The following is a 19239-nucleotide window of genomic DNA, read 5'->3' on the forward strand; positions in this document are numbered from 1 at the left end:
CTTCCTCTTTCCCTTTTCCTTTTTCCCAAGGGAATTCCTCCAACCCTCCCTCCTTTTCCCATGGGAATTCCTCCAACCTTTTCCTCTTCCTTTTCCCAGGGGAATTCCTCCAATCCTTCCTTTTGTCTTTTCCATTTCCTTTTCCCAGGGGAATTCCTCCAACCCCTCCTCTTTTCCCATGGGAATTCTTCCAACTCTTCCTCTTTCCCTTTGCCTTTTCCCATGAGAATTCCTCCAATCCTTCCTTTTGTGCTTTTCCTTTTTCCCATGGGAATTCTTCCAACCCTTCCTGTTTTTCTTTTCCCATGGGAATTTCTCCAACCCTTCTTCTTTTCCATGGGAATTCCTCCAACCCTTCCTTTTGTCCTTTTCCTTTTCCCATGAGAATTCCTCCAATCTTTCCTTTTGTCTTTTTCCTTTTCCCAAGGGAATTTCTCCAACCCTTTCTCTTTCCCTTTTCCTTTTTCCCTTGAGAATTTCTCCAATGCTTCCTTTTGTGCTTTTCCCAAAGGAATTCCTGCAACCCTGCCTCCTTCCCAGGGGAATTCTCCAACCAACCCTTCCTCTTTTCCTCTTTTCCCATGGGAATTTCTCCAACCCTTCCTCTTTCCCTTTTCCTTTTTCCCAAGAGAATTCCTCTAACCCCTCCTCTTTTCCCATGGGAATTCCTCCAACCCTTCCTCTTTTCCTTTTCCCAAGAGAATTCCTTTAACCCCTCCTCTTTTCCCAGGGGAATTCCTCCAACCCTTTTCCTTTTCCCAAGGGAAATTCCTCCAACTCTTTCTCTTTCCCTTTTCCTTTTTCCCAGGGGAATTCCTCCAACCCTTCCTCTTTTTCTTTTCCCATGGGGATTCTTCCAACCCTTTTCCTTTTCCCTTGGGAGTTCCTCCCATCCTTCCTTTCCTCCTTTTATTTTTCTCTTTTCCCAAGGGAATTCCTCCAACCCTTCCTCTTTTCCTTTTCCCAGGGGAATTCCTCCAACTCTTTTGTCTTTTCCTTTTCCCAAGGGAATTCTCCAACCCTTCCTCTTTTCCTTTTCCTTTTTCCCGAGGGAATTCCTCCAGTCCTTCCTTTTGTCCTTTTCCTTGCCTTTCCTCACAGCTGGAATTCCCGGGGTGGGCACAGCTGGAATTCCTGAAGGGGGCACAGCTGGAATTCCTGGGATTCCAGAGGTTCCTGAGGTGGGCACAGCTGGAATTCCAGATGTTCCTGGGGTGGGCACAGCTGAAATTCCCAGGTCCCCTCACAGCTGGAATTCCTGAGATGGGCACAGCTGGAATTCCCAGGTCCCCTCACAGCTGGAATTCCCAGGTGCCCTCACAGCTGGAATTCCTGAGGGTGGGCACAGCTGGAATTCCCAGGTCCCTTCCCAGCTGGAATTCCTGGGGTGGGCACAGCTGGAATTCCCAGGTGCCCTCACAGCTGGAATTCCTGAGATGGGCACAGCTGGAATTCCCAGGTCCCTTCCCAGCTGGAATTCCTGGGGGTGGGCACAGCTGGAATTCCCAGGTGCCCTCACAGCTGGAATTCCCGAGGTGGGCACAGCTGGAATTCCTGAGGTGGGCACAGCTGGAATTCCTGAGGTGGGCACAGCTGGAATTCCTGAGGTGGGCACAGCTGGAATTCCCGGGGTGGGCACAGCTGGAATTCCTGAGGTGGGCACAGCTGGAATTCCCAGGTCCCCTCCCAGCTCCCGGGGCCCTGTCCCAGTGTCCCCCCCCCCCTCCTGCCCCTCCCGCTGGGGTTTGGGGTGGGGACTCCTTATCGGCCCTTTGTCACCGCCTTTGTCACCGCCTTGTCACCGCTTTGTCACCGCCTTTGATGTCGGGGAGGGGCCGGGGGAGCAGCAACGGCCGGGGCAGAGCTCAAGGCCGGCCCTGGAGGAGGGAATTTCCTGGGAATGCCGGGCTGGGAACGCTTCCATTGCCAACGCTCCACAAAGCAAATAAACCACCCCAAAAATCACCCCCAAACCCCCAAATCAACCCCAAAAATGGGAAATTTAGGGTTGGGGTTCCTCCCAGGACTGGGATTTTAAAACCCCATCCCAACCTTTTCCATGCAGGACCTTGGGCTTCAAACCCTGGTAGATCCCAGTCCCAGGGGCTGGAATGGCTCTGGGAAAACCCAAAAACCCCCAAGGAACCCCAATTCCTCCCCATCCCTGAGCCAGGGGACCCCAAGAAGGGACAGGTTTGACTCAAAAATCCTTTCCCTGCAGGACTTTGGACTTCACATCCCAATCCCAGGGGCTGGAATGGCTCTGGGAAAACCCAAAAAGTCCCAAGGGACCCAAATTCCTCCCGAGCCCTTATCTAAAGGAGATCCAGAGGAAGCAAGTTTGACTCAAAAACCCTTTCCCTGCAGGACCTGGACCTTCAAACCCTGGTAGATCCCAGTCCCAGGGGCTGGAGTGGCTCTGGGAAAATCCAAAAAGCCCCATGGGACCCCAGTTCCTTCCCATCCCTGAGCCAGGGGACCCCAAAAAGAAACGGGATTGCCTCAAAACCCTTTCCCTGTAGGACTTTGTTCTTCAAACCCTGGTAGATCCCAATCCCAGGGGCTGGAATGGCTCCAGCACCCAAGGGACCCCAATTCCTCCCCATCCCTACCAAGGGGACCTCAAGAAGGGCCAGGTTTGGCTCATGAACCCCTTCCTTGTAGGACCTGGGTCTTCAAACCCTGGTAGATCCCAATCCCAGGGGCTGGAGTGGCTCTGGGAAAATCCAAAAAGTCCCAAGGGACCCAAATTCCTTCCCATGGAGCCAAGGGACCCCAGGAAGGGCCAGGTTTGGCTCAAACCCCGAGGATCTGCCCCTTGCCGGGTGTTCTGAGCCGTGCCCGCCCCGCAGGGTTCTGGCGCCGGTGACGAGCGATGGGGTATGATGTGACTCGGTTCCAGGGGGACGTGGACGAGGACCTGATCTGCCCCATCTGCAGCGGGGTCCTGGAGGAGCCAGTGCAGGTAGGACCCACCTGGGGATACAGTGGGTGCAGGTAGGACCCACCTGGGCACCAGGGTGGGATTGGTGGGTGCAGGTAGGACCCACCTGAGGGATTGAGTGGGTGCAGGTAGGACCCACCTGGGCACCAGGGTGGGATTGGTGGGTGCAGGTAGGACCCACCTGGGCACCAGGGTGGGATTGGTGGGTGCAGGTGGGACCCACCTGGGTACCAGGGTGGGATTGGTGGGTGCAGGTGGGACCCACCTGGTACCAGGGTGGGATTGGTGGGTGCAGGTAGGACCCACTTGGGCACCAAGGTGGGATTGGTGGGTACAGGTAGGACCCACCTGGCACCAGGGTGGGATTGGTGGGTGCAGAGGTGGCACTCAGGACTCTCTTGGACATCCAGTCCATCTTGGCCTTGACAATCTGGGAGGATCCCCCACCCCATCCCAGCAGGATCCCCCCCCCCCCCATCCCAGCAAGGTCCCCCATCCCTGCAGGATCCCCCCCCCATCCCAGCAGGATCCCCCCCCCCATCCCAGCAGGATCCCCCATCCAGCAGGATCCCCCTCCATCCCAGCAGGACCCCCTCCCATCCCAGCAGGATCCCCCCCCCATCCCAGCAGGATCCCCCCCCCCCATTCCAGCAGGATCCCCCCCATCCCAGCAGGATCCCCCCCCATCCCAGCAGGATCCCCCTCCCATCCCAGCAGGATCCCCCACCCATCCCAGCAGGATCCTCCCATCCCAGCAGGATCCCCCATCCCAGCAGTATCCCCCCATCCCGCAGGATTCCCCCCCATCCCAGCAGGATTCCCCCACCCCCATCCCAGCAGGATCCCCCCCCCCATCCCAGCAGGATCCCCCCCCATCCAGCAGGATCCCTCCCATCCCAGCAGGATCCCCCTCCCATCCCAGCAGGATCCCCTCCCCATCCCAGCAGGATCCCCCACCCCATCCCAGCAGGATCCCCCCACCCCATCCCAGCAGGATCCCCTCCCATCCAGCAGGATCCCCACCCCATCCCAGCAGGATCCCCCCCATCCCAGCAGGATCCCCCCCCATCCCAGCAGGATCCCCCCCCATCCCAGCAGGATCCCCCACCCCATCCCAGCAGGATCCCCCTCCCATCCCAGCAGGATCCCCACCCCATCCCAGCAGGATCCCCCCCCCATCCCAGCAGGATCCCACCCCCCATCCCAGCAGGATCCCCCTCCCATCCCAGCAGGATCCCCCACCCATCCCAGCAGGATCCCCCTCCCATCCAGCAGGATCCCCCTCCCATCCCAGCAGGATCCCCCACCCCATCCCAGCAGGATCCCCCTCCCATCCCAGCAGGATCCCACCCCCCATCCCAGCAGGATCCCCCTCCCAGCAGGATCCCCCCCCATCCCAGCTGGACCCCCCAGCCGTGCCCCGCCTGACGCCGGCGCCGTTCCCCGCAGGCCCCGCACTGCGAGCACGCCTTCTGCAATGCCTGCATCACGCAGTGGTTCTCGCAGCAGCAGACGTGCCCCGTGGACCGCAGCGTGGTGACGGTGGCCCACCTGCGCCCGGTGCCGCGGATCATGCGGAACATGCTCTCCAAGCTGCAGATCACCTGCGACAACGCCGTCTTCGGCTGCACGGCCGTGGTGCGCCTGGACAACCTCATGGCTCACCTCAACGACTGCGAGCACAACCCCAAGCGCCCCGTCACCTGCGAGCAGGGATGCGGGTGAGGGCGGGCACGGGGCGGGGATGGTCGTAAAATGGGCACAGGAGTGGCACAGGGATGGGCACGGGGTGGGGATGGTCATGGAACGGGCACAGGAATGGCACTGGGATGGACACGGGGTGGGGATGGTCATGGAACAGGCACAGGAATGGCTCTGGGATGGACACGGGGTGGGGATGGTCATGGAACAGGCACAGGAATGGCACTGGGATGGACACAGGGTGGGGATGGTCATGGAACAGGCACAGGAATGGCTCTGGGATGGACACGGGGTGGGGATGGTCATGGAACAGGCACAGGAATGGCTCTGGGATGGACACGGGGTGGGGATGGTCATGGAACAGGCACAGGAATGGCACTGGGATGGACACAGGGTGGGCACGGGGTGAGCACGGGGTGGGGATGGTCATGGAACAGGCACAGGAATGGTGCTGGGATGGGCACGGGGCGGGCATGGGCTGGGGATGGTCGTGGAATAGCCCTGGGATGGACACGGGGTGGGCACGGGCTGGGGATGGTCATGGAATGGGACAGGAATGGCACTGGGATGGACACAGGGTGGGGATGGTCATGGAACAGGCACAGGAATGGCACTGGGATGGACACAGGGTGGGCACGGGGTGTGAGCATGGGGTGGGGATGGTCATGGAATGGCGCTGGGATGGGTACGGGGTGGGGATGGTCAAGGAACGGGCACAGGAATGGTGCTGGGATGGGCACGGGGCGGGCACGGGGTGGGGATGGTTGTGGAACGAACACAGGAATGGTGCTGGGATGGGCACGGGCTGGGCACGGGGATAGACATGGCATGGCCATGGGTTGGGCATAGGGTGGCCATGGAATGGCCAAAGGAATGGCCTTGGGATGGACATGGGATGGGCCCTGGGATGGACACAGGATGGACACAGAGTGGGGATGGTCATGGAACGAGCACAGGAATGGCACTGGGATGGACACAGGGTGGGCACGGGGTGAGCACTGGGTGGGGATGGTCATGGAATGGCCCTGGGATGGGCACGGGGTGGGGATGGTCGTGGAACGGGCACAGGAATGGTGTTGGGATGGGCACAGGGTGGGCACGGGGCGGGCACGGGGTGGGGATGGTCAAGGAACGGGCACAGGAATGGTGCTGGGATGGGCACGGGCTGGGCACAGGGATAGACATGGCATGGCCATGGGTTGGGCATAGGGTGGCCATGGAATGGCCAAAGGAATGGCCTTGGGATAGACATGGGATGGGCCCTGGGATGGACACAGGGTGGACACAGAGTGGGGATGGTCATGGAAAGGGCACAGGAATGGTGCTGGGATGGGCACAGGGTGGGCACGGAGATGGACGTGGGATGTGGATGTGCATTGGCATGGACACAGGATGGGCATGGAATGGGCACTGGGATAGACATGGCATGGCCATTGGACAGGGTTTGGCACAGGGTGGCCATGGAATGGCCAAAGGAATGGGCACTGGGATGGTCATGGAATGGGCACTGGGATGGACACAGGATGGGCATGGAATGGGCACTGGGATGGACACAGGATGGGCATGGAATGGGCACTGGGATGGACACAGGATGGGCATGGAATGGGCACTGGGATGGACACAGGATGGCCCTAGGATGAGCACTGGGATGGACACAGGATGGGCACTGGGATGGACATGACATGGCCCTAGGATGAGCACTGGGATGGGCACTGGGATGGACATGACATTGCCCTAGGATGGGCACTGGGGTGGGCATGGAATGGGCACTGGGATGGACACAGGATGGGCGTGGCTGTGGAATGGGCACAATATGGACACTGGGATGGGCACAGGGTGGGCATAGGATAGGGATGGACACAGCATGGCTGTAGAATGGGCACAGGATGGCCGTAGGATAGGGATGGACACAGCATGGCTGTGGGATGGGCACAGAATGGCCATAGGATAGGGATGGACACAGCATGGCTGTGGGATGGGCACAGAATGGCCATAGGATAGGGATGGACACAGCATGGCTGTGGAATGGGCACAGGGTGGCCGCAGGATAGGGATGGACACAGCATGGCTGTGGGATGGGCACAGGATGGATGTAGGATAGGGATGGACACAGCATGGCTGTGGGATGGGCACAGGGTGGGCATAGGATAGGGATGGACACAGCATGGCTGTGGAATGGGCACAGGGTGGATGTAGGATAGGGATGGACACAGCATGGCTGTGGGATGGGCACAGGGTGGGCATAGGATAGGGATGGACACAGCATGGCTGTGGGATGGGCACAGGATGGATGTAGGATAGGGATGGACACAGCATGGCTGTGCGAATGGGCACAGGGTGGGCATAGGATAGGGATGGACACAGCATGGCTGTGGAATGGGCACAGGGTGGCATAGGATAGGGATGGACACAGCATGGCTGGTGAGGCGATGGGCACAGGGTGATGGCCATAGGATAGGGATGGACACAGCATGGCTGTGGGATGGGCACAGGGTGGCATAGGATAGGGATGGACACAGCATGGGATGTGGGATGGGACACAGGGTGGGCATAGGATAGGGATGGACACAGCATGGCTGTGGGATGGGCACAGGATGGCATAGGATAGGGATGGACACAGCATGGCTGGGATGGGCCAGGGGGCATAGGATAGGGATGGACACAGCATGGCTGTGGGATGGGCACAGGATGGGCATAGGATGGGATGGACACGCATGGCTGTGGATGGGCACAGGGTGGGCTAGGATAGGGATGGACACAGCAGCTGGATGGACGTGAAGGTAGGGATGGACACGCATGGAGTGGGGGCACGATGGATAGGATAGGGATGGACACAGCATGGCTGTGGAATGGGCACAGGGTGGATGTAGGATAGGATGGACACAGCATGGCTGTGGGATGGGCACAGGATGGCATAGGATAGGGATGGACACAGCATGGCTGTGGATGGGCACAGGGTGGCATAGGATAGGGATGGACACAGCATGGCTGTGGGCATGGGCACAGGGTGGGCATAGGATAGGGATGGACACAGCATGGCTGTGGGATGGGCACAGGGTGGCATAGGATAGGGATGGACACAGCATGGCTGTGGGATGGGCACAGGGTGGGCATAGGATAGGGATGGACACAGCATGGCTGTGGGATGGGCACAGGGTGGCCATAGGATAGGGATGGACACAGCACGGCTGTGGAATGGGCACAGGGTGGATGTAGGATAGGGATGGACACAGCATGGCTGTGGGATGGGCACAGGGTGGATGTAGGATAGGGATGGACACAGCATGGCTGTGGGATGGGCACAGGGTGGCCACAGGATAGGGATGGACACAGCATGGCTGTGGGATGGGCACAGGATGGCCGTAGGATAGGGATGGACACAGCATGGCTGTGGGATGGGCACAGGATGGCCATAGGATAGGGATGGACACAGCATGGCTGTGGAATGGGCACAGGATGGCCGTAGGATAGGGATGGACACAGCATGGCTGTGGATGGGCACAGGGTGGATAGGATAGGGATGGACACAGCATGGCTGTGGGATGGGCACAGGGTGGGCATAGGATAAGGATGGACACAGCATGGCTGTGGGATGGGCACAGGGTGGATGTAGGATAGAGGATGGACACAGCATGGCTGTGGGATGGGCACAGGGTGGCCACAGGATAGGGATGGACACAGCATGGCTGTGGGATGGGCACAGGATGGCCGTAGGATAGGGATGGACACAGCATGGCTGTGGGATGGGCACAGGGTGGGCACTGGGGCTGCTCTGGCATGGACACGGAATGGCCTTGTAATGGATGTGGGATGGGATGGCCATGGAACGGGCACAGGATGGCACCAGGATGGACACAGGAAGGGCCCTGGCATGGCACACCTCCAGGAGAGGTTCAGGGTGGACCTCAGCAGGAATTCCCTCCTGGAAAGAGCTGCCAGGCTTTAGAATTTCTCAGCAAGGAGCCAAGAACAAAACCCCCCATTTATTCCCCAAATCCTCCCCCAGCCTGACACTCAGAGCCCTTCCCACAACCTGGATTACCTCTGGGAGGTGTCAATGCCCCTAATTTGGAGTCTCCCCCATTTTTCCTGGCTCCTGGCAGGTTGGAGATGCCCAAGGACGAGCTGCCCAACCACAACTGCATCAAGCACCTGCGCTCGGTGGTGCAGCAGCAGCAGAGCAGGATCGCCGAGCTGGAGAAAACCTCAGCTGAGCACAAGCACCAGCTGGCAGAGCAGGTGGAAGGGCAGATTTGGGGTGTTGGGAACCGAAATCCCAAAAAAAAAAAATGGGGAGAAGTGGCTGGGGGAAGGTTTGGGCTGAGTGGGATTGGGCTGGGCAGAGCTGGGGGCTCCAGAAATCCCAAAATCCCCCCCCAAAAAAAGGCTGTAGGGAGGTGTGGGCTGGGTGTGGCTCTGTGGGATTGGGCCAGCAGCACCTGGAAGGGCAGATTTGGGGTGTTGGGAACTGAAATCCCAAAAAAAAATGGAGGGGAAGTGGCTGGGGAAAAGTTTGGATCAGTGGGATTGGGCTACTCCATGCTGGGGGCTCCAAAAATCCCAAAATCCCCCCCAAAAAAAGGCTGTGGGGAGGTCTGGGCTGGGTGTGGCTCACTAGGAGTGGGCCAGCAGCACCTGGAAGGGCAGATTTGGGGTGTTGGGAACCGAAATCCCAAAAAAAAATGGGGGAGAAGTGGTTGGGGGAAGGTTTGGATCAGTGGGATTGGGCTGGGCCATGCTGGGGGCTCCAGAAATACAAAAATCCCCCCCAAAAAAATCCAAAAATTCCCCAAAAATCAAAAAAAAAACCCCAAAAATCCCCCCAAAAAAGGCTGTGGGAAGGTGTGAGTTGAGTGTGGCTCTGTGGGATTGGGCTACTCCATGCTGGGGGATCTAGAAATCCAAAATCCCCAAAAACATCTCCAAAAAATCCCCGAAAACCTGGAAAAATTGTGCTGAGGGGAGCAATGTTTTGAGTGTGGCTCTGCAGGGGATGGTTGGGCCATGCTGGGGACTCCAGAAATCCCAAAATCCCCAAAAAAATCCCCCAACAAATCCCAAAAAAACATGAAAAAAAATGTGCTGAGGGGAGCAGTGGTTTGAGTGTGGCTCTGCAGGGCTTGGTTGGGCCATGCCGGGCACTCCAGAAATCCCAAAATTCCCCCCAAAAATCCAAAAAATCCCCCAAAAAGCCTGTGGAAGGTGTGAGTTGAGTGTGGCTCTGCAGGGCTTGGTTGGGCCATGCCGGGCACTCCAGAAATCCCAAAATTCCCCCCAAAAATCCAAAAATATCCCAAAAAACCAGCTGTGGGCTGAGTGTGGCTCTGTGGGATTGGGCTGGGCCATGCTGGGGGCTCCAGAAATCCCAAAATCCCAAAAAAAATCCCCCAAAAATCCCAAAAAACAGGAAAAACTGTGCTGAGGGGAGCAATGTTTTGATTGTGGCTCTGCAGTAATTTTCAATGTTGTAAAAGATCTGATTTATTTCAAGGATATAAGTTAAATCTGGTAGTAGTTACTATTTATTGATCTAATGAGTTTTGAGGTCTTCATTCTAAGTTTTTATTTATGTTTATATTTGTGTTTATTTGTAAGATGAAAAGGGGAAAAACGAGGGGCAGGTTTGGGTTCTTAGGCACCAAAAACGGGGAAAAAAAGGTAAATTTTTGGTGCTTGGACGCCAAAATCCTCACCAAAAAAAGGGGGAAAAAGGGATAATTCTTATTCTAAATCAAATTATTCCTGACCTTGGCAGAAGAGGGACATCCAGCTGCTCAAGGCCTACATGAGGGCGATCCGCAGCGTCAACCCCAACCTGCAGAACCTGGAGGAGACCATCGAGTACAACGAGATCCTGGAGTGAGTGCGGGGCCCGGGGCTCCAGGGAAAATTGCCATTTCTGAGGGAAATTCCGCCATTTCTGAGGGAAATTCATCCATTTCTGAGGGAAATTCCTCAATTTCTGAGGGAAATTCATCTATTTCTGAGGGAAATTCAGCCATTTTTTGAGGGAAATTCGTCAATTTCTGAGGGAAATTTGTAGTTTTTTGAGGGAAATCTGTCATTTTTTGAGGGAAATCTGTCATTTTTTGAGGGAAATTTGTTGTCTTTTGAGGGAAATTCCTTAATTTTTGAGGGAAATTCATCATTTTTTGAAAGAATTTTGTAGCTTTTGGGGTGAAATGAGTTGTTTTTTGAAGGAAATTCATCCGTTTTTGAGGGAAATTTGTCATTTTTTGAGAGAAATTTGTCGTTTTTTTGAGGGAAATTTGTCAGGTTTTAAGGGAAATTCGTCGATTTTTGAGGAACATTCATTGTTTTTTGAGGGAAATATGCTGATTTTTGAGGGAAATTTGATTATTTTTTGAGGGAAATTCTTCCATTTTTGAGGGAAATTATAATATTTTTGAGGGAAATTCTTTAATTTTTGAGGGAAAATCATCGTTTTTTGAGGGAAATTTGTAGGTTTCAGAGAGGAATTCCTAATTTTTTGAGGGAAATTCATCCGTTTTTGAGAGAAATTCGTCAATTTTTGAGGGAAATTTGTCATTTTTGAGGGAAATTAATCCATTTTTGAGGGAAATTTGTAGTTTTTTGAGGGAAATTTGTTGTCTTTTGAGGGAAATTCCCTGATTTTTGAGGGAAATTCATCATTTTTTGAAAGAATTTTGTAGCTTTTGGGGGGAAATTCATCGTTTTTTGAAGGAAATTCATCCGTTTTTGAGGGAAATTTGTCATTTTTTGAGAGAAATTTGTCGTTTTTTGAGGGAAATTTGTCAGGTTTTAAGGGAAATTCGTCGATTTTTGAGGAACATTCATTGTTTTTTGAGGGAAATTTGTTGATTTTTGAGGGAAATTTGTTGATTTTTTGAGGGACATTCTTCCATTTTTGAGGGAAATTATAATATTTTTGAGGGAAATTCTTTAATTTTTGAGGGAAAATCATCGTTTTTTGAGGGAAATTTGTAGGTTTCAGAGAGAAATTCCTAATTTTTTGAGGGAAATTTGTCAGTTTTTGAGGGAAATGCATCGATTTTTGAGGGAAATTTGTGATTTTGAAGGGGAAATTAATCCATTTTTGATGGGATGATTTTTTGAGGGAAATTTTATTTTTAGGAATTCCCATTTTGAGGGAAAAATTTGTGGGGAAATCATCCATTTTTGAGGGAAATTGTAGGTTTTCGAGGGAATTCGCTGTTTTTAGGGAAATTCATCATTTTTTGAAAGAATTTGTAGCTTTGGGGGGGAAATTCATCGTTTTTTGAAGGGAAATTCATCCGTTTTTGATGGGAAATTAGGGAAATTCATCGATTTTTAAAGGAAATTTGTCATTTTTTGAGGGAAATTTGTCATTTTTTGAGGGAAATTAGTTGTTTTTTGAAGGAAATTTGATTATTTTTAAGGGAAATTTGTGGCTTTTTGAGGGAAATTCTTCCATTTTTGAGGGAAATTCTGTTATTTTTGAGAGAAATTTATAGGTTTTGGTGGGGAATTTGTAATTTTTGGAGGGAAATTAGTTGTTTTTTGAAGGAAATTCGTTGATTTTTGAGGGAAATTCCGTGATCCCACCCCATCCCTGACCCCTCTGAGTGTCCTGAGCTGGCTGAACCCCCACAAATCCACCCCAAATCCCCCTCCCTGACCCCTGTGTGCCCCCTAGGTGGGTGAATCCCCCCAATCCCACCCCAATCCCCCCTCCCTGACCCCTGTACCCCTCCCCAGGTGGGTGAACCCCCCCAAACCCCCATCACTGACCTTGTTATCCTCCCCAGGGGTGGGGTGAACCCCCCAATCACCCCCTCCCTGACCCATTGTGACCCCCCCAGGTGTGGTGAACCCCCCAATCCCCCATCCCTGACCTGTATCCCTCCCAAGGTGGGTAAATATCCCTCAATCACAATCCACCCCAATCCCCCCTCCCTGACCCCGTTATCCCCCCCACCAGGTGGGGTGAACCCCACCCACCAACCCCCATCCTGACCCCTCTGTGCCCCCCCCAGGTGTTGTGAACACCCCCAATCCCCCATCCCTGACCGTTATCCCCCCCAGGTGGGTGGTGTGTGGGGAAACCCCCCCAAACCCTCCTCCCTGACCACTGTTACCCACCCCCAGGTGGGTGAACCCCCACAATCCCACCCAATCCCCCTCCCTGACCCTGTATCCCCCCCAGGTGGGTGAAACCCCCCAATCCCCCCCTGACCCCGTGAACCCCTCCCCAGGTGTGTGAACCCCCAATCCCCATCCCTGACCCGCTATGCGTGGGCTCCAGCTGGCGAAATCCACAATCCACACCCAAACCCCCTCCCTGACCCCTCTGGCCCCCCCAGTGTGGGTGATGACCCCCCCAATCCCCTCCCTGACCCCTATGTGCCCCCCCAGGTGGGTGAATCTCCCCATCCCAATACTCCACCCCAATCCCCCCTCCCTGACCCCTGGTACCCACCCCAGGGTGGGTGAAACCCCCACAATCCCACCCCAATCCCCCCCTCCCCGCATTCCCTGACCCCGTTATTCCCCCCCCAGTGGGTGGAACCCCCACAAAAAAATCCCACCCCATCCCCCCTCCCTGACCTGTATCCCCCCCCCAGGGGGTGAACCCCCACAATCCCACCCAATCCCCCCTCCCTGACCCCGTTATCCCCCCCAGGTGGGTGGAACCCCCCCATCACCCCTCCTGACCCTTACCCCCAAGGTGGGTGAACCCCCACCAATCCCCCATCCCTATGACCCCTCGGTGCCCCCCCAGGTGGGGGAACCACCCCCAACCCCCCTCAGACCCCCTGTACCCTAACCAGGTGGGGGAACCCCACAACCCACCCCAATCCCCCCACCATGACCCTTGTTATTCCCTCACAACGGGGGGAACCCCCCCACTCCCTCCTCCCTGAGCCCTTGAACCCCCCAGGTGGGTGAATCCCCCAACACCCCTCCCTGACCCCTGTGACCCGCACCTAGGTGGAGTTGAATCTCCCCAAAATCCCACCCGCCAAACACCCCTCCCGGACCCCTGTACCCCACCCCCCAGCGTGGGTGAACACCCACCACAATCCCACCAATCCCCCCTCCCTGACCCAGGTTAGCCCCGCCCCAGGTGGGTGAACCCCCAATCACCCCCTCCCTGAACCTCTGTGGGCCCCCAGGTGGTGTGAACCCCCCCAAATCCCCCATCCCTGACCTGTATCCCTCCCCAGGTGGGTGAAACTCCCCATCCACAATCCACCCCAATCCCCCTCCAGACCCCGTTATCCCCCACCAGGTGGGGTGAACCCCCCCCCAATCCCCCATCCCTGACCCCTCTGTGGCCCCCCCCAGGTGTGTGAAACACCCCCAATCCCCCAGCCCTGACCTGTATCCCCCCCCAGGTGTGTGGTGGAAACCCCCCCAATACCCATGCCTCCCTGACCCTGTACCCACCCCCAGGTGGGTGAACCCCCAACCAATCCCCCCCCTGACCCTGTTATCCCCCCAGGTGGGTGATGAAATCACCCCAATCCCCCCTCCCTGACCCCTGTCTGCCCCCAGGTGTGTGGAACCCCCCAATCCCACCTCCCCTGACCCTGTTATCCCTCCCCAGGTGGGTAAACTCCTCCACAATCCCACCCCAATCCCCTCCCTAACCCCTCGGCCCTCCCAGGTGGGTGAACCCCCACAATCCCCCCCATGAACCCCTATGCCCCCCCAGGTGGGTGCACCCACAATACCCACCCAATCCCCTCCCATGACCCCTGTACCCCCCCCAGGTGGGTGAACTCCCTGCAGCCGGCGCGGGTGACGCGCTGGGGCGGCATGATCTCCACGCCGGACGCGGTGCTGCAGGCGGTGATCAAGCGCTCGCTGGTGGAGAGCGGCTGCCCGGCCTCCATCACCAACGAGCTGATCGAGAACGCCCACGAGCGCAACTGGCCCCAGGGGCTGGCCACGCTGGAGACGCGGCAGATGAACCGGCGCTACTACGAGAACTACGTGGCCAAACGCATCCCCGGCAAGCAGGCCGTGGTGGTGATGGCCTGCGAGAACCAGCACATGGGAGAGGACATGGTGCTGGAGCCGGGGCTCGTCATGATCTTCGCTCACGGAGTGGAGGAGATCTGAGAGGAACGAAACCTCGGGGTGGTTGGGGGGTTGGGGTTGTGAGTTTTTGGTCGTGGAGATCTGAAAAAAATCCAGCCTGGGACAGCAGGGGTTTTCTGGAGTTGGGTTTCTTACTCATGGAGTGGAAGAGATCCAAAAATAATCCAGCCTGGGACAGCAGGGGTTTCCTGCAGTTGGATTTTTTGGTCATGGAGTGGATCCAACCTGGGACAGCAGGGGTTTCCTGCAGTTGGGTTTTTTTGTTCATGGAGTGGATCCAACCTGGGACAGCAGGGGTTTCCTGCAGTTGGGTTTTTTGCTCATGGAGTGGAGAAGATCTGAGTGAAACAAAACCTCGGGGTGGTTGGGGGGTTTGGGTTGTGAGTTTTTGGTCGTGGAGATCTGAAAAAAAATCCATGGTTCCATCACCTCAGGACAGTGGGGGTTTCCTGGATTTGGGGTTTTGTTCATGGAGTGGATCCGACCTGGGACAGCAGGGGTTTCCTAGACTTGGATTTTTCAGTCATGCCATGGAGGAGATCTGAGAGAAACACACCTCGGGATGGCAGGGGGGTTGGGGTTGTGATTTTTGGTCATGGAGGAGATCCAAAAGTAATCCAGCCTGGGACAGAAGGGGTTTTCTGGACTTGGGTTTCTTGCTCATGGAGTGGAAGAGATCTAAAAATAATCCAACCTGGGACAGCAGGGGTTTCCTGGAGTTGGGTTTTTTGCTCATGGAGTGGAGGAGATCTGAGTGAAACGCACCTCGGGATGGCAGGGGGTTGGGGTTGCGGTTTTTGGTCATGGAGATCTGAAAAAAATCCAGCCTGGGACAGCAGGGGTTTCCTGGAGTTGGGTTTTTTGGTCATGGAGTGGATCCAACCTGGGACAGCAGAGGTTTCTTGGAGTTTGGTTTCTTGCTCATGGAGTGGAGATATGAAAGAAACACACCTCGGGATGGCAGGGGGATGGGGGTTGTGATTTTTTGGTCATGGAGGAGATCCAAAAATAATCCATGGTTCCACCACCTTGGGACAGTGGGGGTTTCCTGGATTTGGGGTTTTGTTCATGGAGTGGATCCGACCTGGGACAGCAGGGGTTTCCTAGACTTGGATTTTTCAGTCATGCCATGGAGGAGATCTGAGAGAAACACACCTCGGGATGGCAGGGGGGTTGGGGTTGTGATTTTTGGTCGTGGAGGAGATCCAAAAATAATCCAGCTTGGGACAGAAAGGGGTTTCCTGGACTTGGGTTTTTTGCTCATGGAATGGAGGAGATCTGAAAAAATCCAACTCCGGGTTGGTGGGGGTTTCCTGGACTTGGATTTTTGGGGTTGTGACTTTTGGTTATGCAGGACGTCCAAAAATAATCCAACCTGGGACAGCAGGGGTTTCCTGGAGTTGGGATATTTGGGGTTGTGATTTTTGCTCGTGGAGGAGATGTGAAAAAAATCCAACTCTGGGTGGCAGAGGTTTCCTGGACTTTGAGGGTTTGTGATTTTCACTCAGAGCAGATCTGAAAAAATCCAGCTCCAGGATGGCAGGGGTTTCCTGGAGTTGGGATTTTGGGGTTGGGATTTTTTGCTCATGGTGTGGAAATCTGAGAAAAATCCACCTCAGGATGGTGGGGGTGTCCTGGATTTGGGATTTTGGGGTTGTGATTTTTACTCATGGCATGGAGATCCAAAAATAATCCAACTCTGGGGTGGTGGGACTCTTCCTGGAGTTGGGTTTTTGGGATTGTGATTTTTGCTCATGGTGTGGAGGAGATGTGAAAAAAATCCAACTCTGGGTGGCAGAGGTTTCTTGGACTTTGAGGGTTTGTGATTTTCACTCAGAGCAGATCTGAAAAAATCCAGCTCCAGGATGGCGGGGGTTTCCTGGATTTGGGATTTTTGGGGTTGGGATTTTCCAGTCATGGCATGAAGATCTGAGAAAAATCCACCTCAGGATGGTGGGGGTGTCCTGGATTTGGGATTTTTTGGGGTTGTGATTTTTACTCATGGCATGGAGATCCAAAAATAATCCAACTCTGGGGTGGTGGGACTCTTCCTGGAGTTGGGTTTTTGGGATTGTGATTTTTGCTCATGGTGTGGAGGAGATCTGAAAACAATCACTGGTTCCACCACCTCGGGATGGTGGGGGTGTCCTGGACTTGGATTTTTAGGGTTTGTGATTTTCCCTCATAGCATGAAAATCTGGAGATCTGACCAAAAACCCTCCTCAGGACAGCAGGGCTTTCCTGGACTGGCATTTTTGGGGTTCCAAACAGAGGGGGGCTGGGGGCTCCCCGCCCTGCCAGACCCCTCGGGGGTCCCCCAACCCCCAGCAAGCTCCATCTCCTCACCCCCTCTGCATTCCCACCTGGCCTGGTGTCCCCTGATGGCACTGCCAGTGTCACCAACCCTGCAGTGAGGGGTCCTTGGCCTTGGGGACCCTCCTGTCCCCTCTCTTCGTGCATGCCCCGTTCCCTGGAGCGTCTCCCACCTCCTCCCAGTCCGTGTTTGGCTCTGCTTTCTCCACTCTTGGTGTTATTTTTCCAGACACTCATGATTGTGGTTCTGTATTTTTATTTTTATTTCTTTTTGTACTTCAATTTTTTTTTTTTTTAACCTTTTCTTATTTTTACTCTCCCTTTTTATTTGATTTTTCCAAGTAACCCTGGGCAGGCACCTCTGGCCTGGGTCCGTGGGACTCATTGGGAATTTAATTTAATTTATTTGCATTTATTTTGTTGGTTTGTTTTTTTTTTAACCATTGTTTCTCCTCCGGTGTCAGTCCCAGCAGATCCGGTGGGAGGCAGGGATTGAAGTGATCAATAAACAGAATTCTGGTTGCTTTATCCCCATTTTTATCCCCATTTTGGGGGCCTCCTCCTGCACCCCAAAACCCTCCCTGTGTCAGGGGGCTCAGTCTTGGGGTAAAAATGGGTGGGTTTGGGATCCTGGGGATGAATAAATGTCACTGCTGGGAGGGAACGGGGGTGGCTGAGGGTCCTGGGGGGTTCCCCCTGCCCTGAAGCCCCCCAAATGTGCTCCCCAAAAAGGATGAACCTGTCCCCCTTGTGCCCACCCCAAAAGGAGACTGGAGCAGAGTGGGGTTCCCTCTTCTGCCCTTAAAGAGATCAGAGAGTAGAGGGGGGTCCCCACTGTCCCCACCCCAAAAAGAGCTGGGACTTGGGGGGTCCCCACCCCAAAAGAGCTGGGACTGGGATTGGGGGGGGTCCCCACCCCAAAAAGAGCTGGGACTGGGACTGGGGTAAAAGAGCCAGGACCAGAGAGGGGTCCCTGCTGTTCCCACCCCTAAAGGAGCCGGGATTGGGGGGGGGGGGGGTCCCCATTATTCCCAACCCTAAAAGAGCCGGTACCGGGGCTTGGGGACTCACCGATCCTCCCGCCGTTAAAGGAGCCGGTACCGGAGGCAGAGCACGTGGTTTGCCCGCTGCTGCCGCCGTTAGGAGCCGGTAACCGAGCGAGGATCCCCCGTTAGAAGAGCCAGGACCTGTCGGGAGGTCTCCGTTGTTCCCGCCGTTAAAGGAGCCGCTACCGGCGGGTGGGAGGCTCCGTGATGCCCCCACCGTTAAAAGAGCCGGTACCGGAGGTGAGGCTGTGTCTTCCCCACTGTTCCCGCCGTTAAAGGAGCCGGTACCGGAGGTGGGACTGTGTCTTCCCCATTGTTCCCGCCGTTAAAAGAGCCGGTACCGGAGGTCGCACCGTGTCCTCGCCGTTACCGGCGGAGCTCCCGCGTCCGTCCCCCACCAGCAAAAAGGAGCAGGGCGTCACGGACAGGATTCGAACCTGTGCGGGGAAACCCCATTGGATTTCGAGTCCAACGCCTTAACCACTCGGCCACCGTGACTCTCGCACCTCCCTTCCCCGTACTCTGTACACACCCGGCTCCGCCGCCGCTCCGGGCCCCGCCCGGTACTCGGTGCCCGGTTTGGTGCTTAATGCCCGGTGCTCGGTGTCGGTGCCCGGTTTGGTGCTCAATGCCTGCTGCTCGGTGCCGGTGCCCGGTTTGGTGCTCAATGCCTGCTGCTCGGTGCCCGGTCCTCAATGCCCGCTTTGGTGCTCAGTGTCCGGTTCCCGGCTTGGTGATCAGTGCCTGGCGCCCGGGGCTCGGTGCCCGACTTGGTGCTCGTTGTCTGATGCCCGGCCTGGTGCTCAGTGCCCGGTGCTCGGTGCCGTTCCGGTGCTCTCTCCGGTGCTCATCCCTTTCCACCTCCTCCATCCCCCGTCCCGAGCTGCTCCAAGCCCGTCCAACCCGGCCTGGAACACCTCCAGAGATGGGGCAGCCACGGCTGCTCTGGGAAATGCATTCCCCACCCTCCCAGGGAGGAATTTCCTCCCAATATCCCGTCTAAACCCAATCTCCTGAGATTTGAACCCATTTCTCCTTGTCGTGCCTCTCTTGTCGCACTTGCGGGCCGGGAACGGCGCCCGGGGACAGCAGGGCCAACAACGGGCGGTGGAGCGGGGACTCGGGGCCCGGAACAGCGCTCGGGGCCGGGAACAGCGCCCGGGG

The 19239-nt window shown here is 55.8% G+C and overlaps 1 protein-coding gene and 1 non-coding gene across 2 annotated transcripts; one reads left to right on the forward strand and one right to left on the reverse strand.

The window, feature by feature from the left end:
- The first annotated feature begins 2235 nt into the window (after nt 1-2235).
- On the forward strand, nt 2236-14915 carry RNF41 (ring finger protein 41). Its single transcript, XM_050984761.1, has 6 exons — nt 2236-2388; nt 2853-2965; nt 4394-4665; nt 8749-8884; nt 10401-10504; nt 14386-14915. The coding sequence occupies exons 2-6, from the start codon at nt 2876-2878 to the stop codon at nt 14735-14737; spliced, it is 954 nt and encodes a 317-aa protein (XP_050840718.1). The 5' UTR covers nt 2236-2388; nt 2853-2875; the 3' UTR covers nt 14738-14915.
- A 3576-nt stretch (nt 14916-18491) lies between these two features.
- TRNAS-CGA (transfer RNA serine (anticodon CGA)) lies at nt 18492-18573 on the reverse strand. Its single transcript has one exon. It is a non-coding gene; the product is annotated as a tRNA-Ser (tRNA).
- Nucleotides 18574-19239: the final 666 nt, after the last annotated feature.

This window comes from Serinus canaria, chromosome 25 (assembly GCF_022539315.1).
Source record: "Serinus canaria isolate serCan28SL12 chromosome 25, serCan2020, whole genome shotgun sequence".
NCBI lineage: Eukaryota > Metazoa > Chordata > Aves > Passeriformes > Fringillidae > Serinus > Serinus canaria.

Bases quoted from the DNA above. Each gene is read 5' to 3' on its own strand.
- RNF41 (XM_050984761.1), top strand. From the start codon at position 2,876: ATGGGGTATGATGTGACTCGGTTCCAGGGGGACGTGGACGAGGACCTG. The intron at 2,966-4,393 runs GTAGGACCCACC...CGTTCCCCGCAG, and splicing joins TCCTGGAGGAGCCAGTGCAG to GCCCCGCACTGCGAGCACGC. The intron at 8,885-10,400 runs GTGGAAGGGCAG...TGACCTTGGCAG, and splicing joins AGCACCAGCTGGCAGAGCAG to AAGAGGGACATCCAGCTGCT.